This window comes from Pyrus communis, chromosome 4, assembly GCF_963583255.1.
Source record: "Pyrus communis chromosome 4, drPyrComm1.1, whole genome shotgun sequence".
In the NCBI taxonomy this organism is placed as follows: Eukaryota; Viridiplantae; Streptophyta; class Magnoliopsida; order Rosales; family Rosaceae; genus Pyrus; species Pyrus communis.
Window position 1 is genome coordinate 5,429,703 of NC_084806.1, and position 6,351 is coordinate 5,436,053.

Consider the following 6,351-nt stretch of genomic DNA (forward strand, 5'->3'; position numbering starts at 1 on the left):
AGTGGGCCTTTGGCCCGTCTCTTTGATAATTCTACATGGTATCAGAGCTACGGAGCGGGCCCGTACTGTACTGCCACGTGATGGGTAGGTCCCCTTGGCCTCGCGCGATGATGATGGGTCCCTTGGCCCCACTTGTAGGGTGAGTCTCCTTGACTCCATGTGGTTGTTGATGTGTGGATCTCCCACGTGTGACCCACTAATTGGCTCTCACGTGAGGGGGCGTGTTGAGATGTCTCACATCGACCGTATCAATGAGAAAAGAAGAGTTTAAATATTCTAACCTCATTCCAACTAATACCGAGACCTTTTGCACCTGACGAATTGTGCAAGTAATAATTACCAAGTTGGGAACAATATCGATATTGTTGGAAGTAGGGTCTTTGGCCCGTCTCTCTGATAATTTTACACCATCATTAGCAGGAAGAGCCAAAAGTTGGGAGCTTAATGCTGAAAGCAAGCTTTTCAATTTCTGTAGTTTAGTCATTTACAAGTGATCCTCGGTTCAAATGGCAAAAGTGGCTAGTACTGGACGTGCATGCAGCATGCCCGCAGGACACAAACCTTGTCTTAATTTGTATGCATTTGCATGCATGCATGACTACTGCAGATGCCCATAATATTCATCCAACCTGCTGTTGTTTTTTATGAGTGTTGTTGTTGTTGTTGTTTTTTTTTTTTCTCTAAACAAACGATAATATCTACACTAAGGGGTGAGGGAGTGAGTTAAGTCTCGTAATAGACTACACACAACAAGTTCAAATTTGTATTTGACGAGAATCAAACATAAAATCTCTCACTTACAACAGTTAAACTTAAAAATGAAAACGTTGTTACAATATAGTGTTGTGTAGATTCACCAAGTTATCAACATTAAAGAAATGCTTCGCGTAAGTGGTGGATGTAAAAACGAGACGAGCCTCATAATCCTATTGCTGCTTCGGATGTAAAAAGTGCTTTAGGTAAATCGGACCTACTCTGAAAGAGACGAAGGACACAAATTTTTAATAAATAAACAAAAGCAATTTGGAGGAGAGAGAGAAGAATGAGGGAAAGCAGCCAAGAAATTTGGTCACCTTGGTGCCTCTTTTCCCCAGCGCATTTGGACATTGGAAGTGCTTTTGGCGTGAGTGGCTCTCTCATTCTATTTTTCGTTCATTCAGTAGTTCATAGGGTTTTTTTTTTTTGACGGTGCGAGTTTAATACAAATGAGTTTTATATATTAATTGTGGAACTCACCTATTGTTTTATTTTTCTCTATTTTATAAGCCTTTACACTTTTAAGTCTAGCATAAAACAACTAGAAAATCAGTGGATTTAGGGTTTAGGGTTTATGAGTCCAAATTAGACACTGAGGCTCCAACTTTGAAAATTGAAAATTTGTTCTTTAGGCTTTCACCTATCAAGCAATTGTATAATCTTATCAAGGATTTATGGAGAAGTGTGCTGGATCCAAGAGTAGTTTGACATACATAGAAACAACACAGTTGACGCTTCTGTAGACAACTTAAATTGAGTTACCAAACTTTGTTGGAAGTGGGAATCTTCCCCTGCCAACTTTAATAAGGTAGAGATCCAAGAAGGATTTAGTCCTAGGCCCCTAGCTCTAGAGAAATAAAACAAGGAAGAAACCCTAATAAGTTAATGTTGGTGACTGGTCTTCCATCTGTTGAAATGTCCCACATCGACCGTATCAATGAGAAAAGAAGAGTTTAAATATCCTAACTCCACTTCAATTAATGCCGATACCTTTTGTGATAAAACTCCACACCTGACGGATTGTGCAGATTGTAATTACCAAGTGAGGGACATTATCAGTGTTGTTGGAAGTCGGTCTTTGGCCCGTCTCTTTGATAATTCTACATGGTATTAGAGCTAGGGAGCGGGCCCGTACTGTACTGCCACGTGATGGGTGGGTCCCCCTGGCCCCGCTTGTAAGGTGAGTCTCCTTGACTCCATGTGGTTGTTGATGTGTGGATCTCCCACGTGTGACCCACTAATTGGGTCTCACATGAGGGGGCGTGTTGAGATGTCTCACATCGACCATATCAATGAGAAAAGAAGAGTTTAAATATTCTAATCTCATTCCAACTAATATCGAGACCTTTTGCACCTAACAAATTGTGCAAGTAGTAATTACCAAGTTGGGAACAATATTGATGTTGTTGAAAGTGGGGCTTTTGGTCCGTCTCTCTGATAATTTTACACCATCATCAGTAGGAAGAGCCAAAAGTTGGGAGCTTAATGCTGAAAACAAGCTTTTTAGTTTCTGTAGTTTAGTCATTTACAAGTGGTCCTCGGTTCAAATGGCAAGAGTGGCCAGTACTGGACGTGCATGCAGCATGCAGGCCCCTCAAACATGCATGGCAAGAGCCGCAGGATACAAACCTTGTCTTAATTTGTATGCATCTGCATGCATGCATGACTACTGCAGATGCCCATAATATTCATCCAACCTGCTGTTGTTGTTTTTTATGAGTGTTGTTGTTGTTGTTGTTTTTTTTATTTTTTATTTTTTTTTTAATAAACAAATGATAATATCTACACTAAGGGGTGAGGAAGTGAACTAAATCTCGCAATAGGCTACACACAACAAGTTCAAATTCGTATTTGACGAGAATCAAACATAAAATATCTCACTTACAACAGTTAAACTTAAAGGTGAAAACGTTGTTACAATATAGTGTTGTGTAGATTCACCAAGTTATCAACATTAAAGAATTGCTTCGCGTAAGTGGTGGATGTAAAAACGAGACGAGCCTCATAATCCTATTGCTGCTTCGGATGTAAAAAGTGCTTTGGGTAAATCGGACCTATTCTGAAAGAGACGAAGGACACAAATTTTTAATAAATAAACAAAAGCAATTTGGAGGAGAGAGAGAGAAGAATGAGGGAAAGCAACCAAGAAATTTGGTCACCTTGGTGCCTCTTTTCCCCGGCGCATTTGGACATTGGAAGTGCTTTTGGCGTGAGTGACTCTCTCATTTTATTTTTCGTTCATTCGGTAGTTCATAGGGTTTTTTTTTTTGATACAAATGAGTTTTTATATATTAATTGTGGAACTCACCTATTGTTTTATTTTTCTCTATTTTATAATCTCTCTTGTTATTTATTATATGGGTAGTTCATCTTTCACGATAATTGAACCTAAAACCTCACTTTTTTTTATTAGAAAAGCAATTGCAATTTATACGTTTAAAGAAATCACTTTTAAATTAAAATTCGAAAGTTTACTTCCTCACAGCCTTGGAAATTAAAACCCTCACATAAGCTCAGTTAGAGCAGCAGAGCAGATAATGAACCAGAACCAGAACCAGAACCAGAACCAGATCCAGGAGTCGCGTATCCAATAATCGAATTACAACTCAGAACAGAATTGAATCCAAAATCCAACCAAAAGAAATACAACCCCATTTAAAAAGGTCCTAGATGAAAACAGCATTCCCACAACAAATACAAGAAGAAGATTTCAACAATTCAATCGTCTCAATAACATAAAAAACTAGATAATATTCACCCCTGCATCCAGAATTTCCGGTCCACAAAATGACTCCTCGATACAATCACGCCTGCAATTCAACGAGTATGAGAAACCGTAACGAGCATTCAAATGCCACATAACAATAACAATATAAGAATTTCCAAAAAGAGATCGTCAACCAAGTCATACAGCACGAGAGCCTTGCCATGATGGTTATAAATTAAAGGTTAGGTAATTACACCTACTTCGCTCTGAAGGAATATAAAACCACTGAATTGTGGGGGGGGGGGGGGGGGGGGGTGGAATAAGTATACCTTGTTAGCAATGTTGTTGGAGAGCCAATCCAGCCCCTCATATAGACCCTCCCCGGACGTTGCACAGGTGCTCTGGATGTACCTGGAAAACCATACAATGGGTGTTAGACCTAATTAAAAAAAATAAAAATTAAAAAGATGAATCACAGGAGGGACAAGGAATCCCATAAAGATTACCAGTGACGCTGTCTCAGAGAGTGGAGGCCAAGCTTATCAGTAATTTCAGCAGCATTCATGGCATTGGGAAGATCTTGTTTGTTAGCAAATACGAGCAACACAGCATCACGCAGTTCATCCTGAAAACAGGATATTTCAATCACACAAAATAATGGAACATAAAATAACTTGTCCTAGTATCTCCAACATCAATTAGGTAAACCTGGAAGTATTGAAAGGTTCCAGATAACAGGTCCAGAGAACCACTCTTCAAAATTAACATGACCGACCTTACTAAGCACATATGACTCAGTGAAAAGAACGTTTATCATTCAGCCACACCATTCAAAGCCAATACAGCAAAGCAAATCAGCCAACGATAACAACAGAGTAAGAAAATAGGATAACTAGTTTTGTCAATATCCACAACACGCATCAACAGCATACTAACACAGTTCAGGAAGCTGCCACTTAGGCCACTGCATCTTTATCATCTCTAATCAATAGAAAACCTTACGTTATCTCCTATAAACTACAGGCTTCAGTCCTAAATCTCATACACTAAAATCTAGGAAATTCCAGAAGTTGAAGGGATGATATTTTAAAACATATCAGCACAGAATACATCCTGGAATACTCAAAGAAGGATGGATAGAAACGCTTGAGCAAAATGACAACAAACCTCATTCAACATCCTATGCAATTCGTCCCTTGCCTCAACAACACGGTCTCTGTCATTGCTGTCCACAACAAAGATAAGACCCTGCGTGTTCTGGAAATAGTGCCTCCACAATGGTCGGATCTGAAAGGAAAGAAATAGGTTGCCAACTTGTCATCCACAATTTTCAAGATATTCTAAACTTGTTATCCACAAGTCAAGAAAACTTTTGGAAATCACCAAAATTTCTTTAAATAACTTTACATCTCTCAGAAACATGAACTAAACTAACCTTGTCCTGACCCCCGACATCCCAGACGGTGAAGCTGATGTTCTTGTACTCCACGGTCTCCACATTAAACCCTACAATTGTATATTTTTCAAAAATCTTAAAAAAAAAATTACAAAACCTAATGAACTTCATAAAGGAACAGCATAGAAAATGAACGAAATAAAAGAAAACAAAGCAGAAGAAAAAGCCTTTACACTTTTAAGTCTAGCATAAATATCGTTGCTGTTAAGTTGTGACAATTTATAGTTACAAACTCACAAAACGGTTAAAATAAAGACATAGAGATTTTCAATGTGCCGGAACACAGGTTGGTACACCACATGACATTATACAAGTGGAGGGACACTAGAAAAATAAAACTTCCTTCCACTTGTATAATGACATGTGACGTACCACCCCATGTTCAGGGCACACTGAAAAATTTCTCCTGCTTTCAGATCACAAGCTATGCCTCCCAACCATAAAACAACCATTTTAGATATAGCCACATGTTGCCATCCAAACTATCTAGCATCTTGGACTGAAAATTTTCATCTCCACCAGCTCACAATGAAACCATATCAAACATTACGATCAACAATTCTAATAAAAGTAGATTAGAATGTCCACGATCAGTGACGAATATCATCCAATGTTAAAGTCTCGACATATTCTACAAAGCTAGCATAACAACAATGAGCACACGATTGCCTTGGGAGGGGAAGAAGGAACTCACCGATGGTGGGAATGGTTGTGACGATCTCACCAAGCTTGAGCTTGTAGAGGATGGTGGTCTTACCAGCGGCATCGAGACCAACCATCAGAATTCGCATCTCCTTCTTGGCAAAAAGCCGGCTGAAAAGCTTCGTGAACGTAAGCCCCATTTCTGGCTACGGATCCCTACATATCAAAACACCAACTCACTAGCATCAACAGATCAAACTCCGGCAAGGCCAAACGTAAATCATTAGCAATTCATATTTTCACATCCAAGAAACTAAAATTACAAAATTGAAGGATTCAAACTAGTAATTATGCAGCATGCAGCAACAGATCGAGCAGATCTGGAGTTACAGCCAAATTTTGCAGTGGAAATTCGAGCAAAATTCTAGAGATCCGAATGATTAGAACACGTAATCTTCGAATCACAGTAAAAAAATCAACACAAATCTCACGGTATTCAAGCATTTGACCACATTAAACACAAATGAACGCTAAATCTGACCGTAATCAACAAAATTACCGCGAAATTAGAAACCAAATCGAGCGCAAAAGTACCGAAATCAAACGGAGAAGTACAAATGCTATTAAATTCAGAGAAATTCAAGATCTGAGAGTCGGAATTTACCTTCGATGAGCTTTCGCAGAGGGACCTTGAAGATCGAGGGAGAGAGAAGGAGAAGGAAGCTTTGAACCACCGCGTGAATGTGGGGGTGAGGATCGACAACTGGGGTTTATAAACTCCCGGTCCGTG

At 39.2% G+C, this 6,351-nt stretch overlaps 1 protein-coding gene across 1 annotated transcript; it reads right to left on the reverse strand.

Moving 5' to 3' along the window:
- Positions 1–3,313: 3,313 nt before the first annotated feature.
- Positions 3,314–6,351, reverse strand: LOC137731611 (ADP-ribosylation factor 2). The gene is made up of 7 exons (XM_068470768.1): positions 6,226–6,351; positions 5,614–5,777; positions 4,899–4,969; positions 4,631–4,750; positions 3,970–4,088; positions 3,793–3,874; positions 3,314–3,566 (listed from the first exon to the last, which is right to left on the reverse strand). Exons 2-7 carry the CDS (start codon positions 5,759–5,761, stop codon positions 3,561–3,563), a joined length of 546 nt encoding a protein of 181 aa, XP_068326869.1. The 5' UTR covers positions 5,762–5,777; positions 6,226–6,351; the 3' UTR covers positions 3,314–3,560.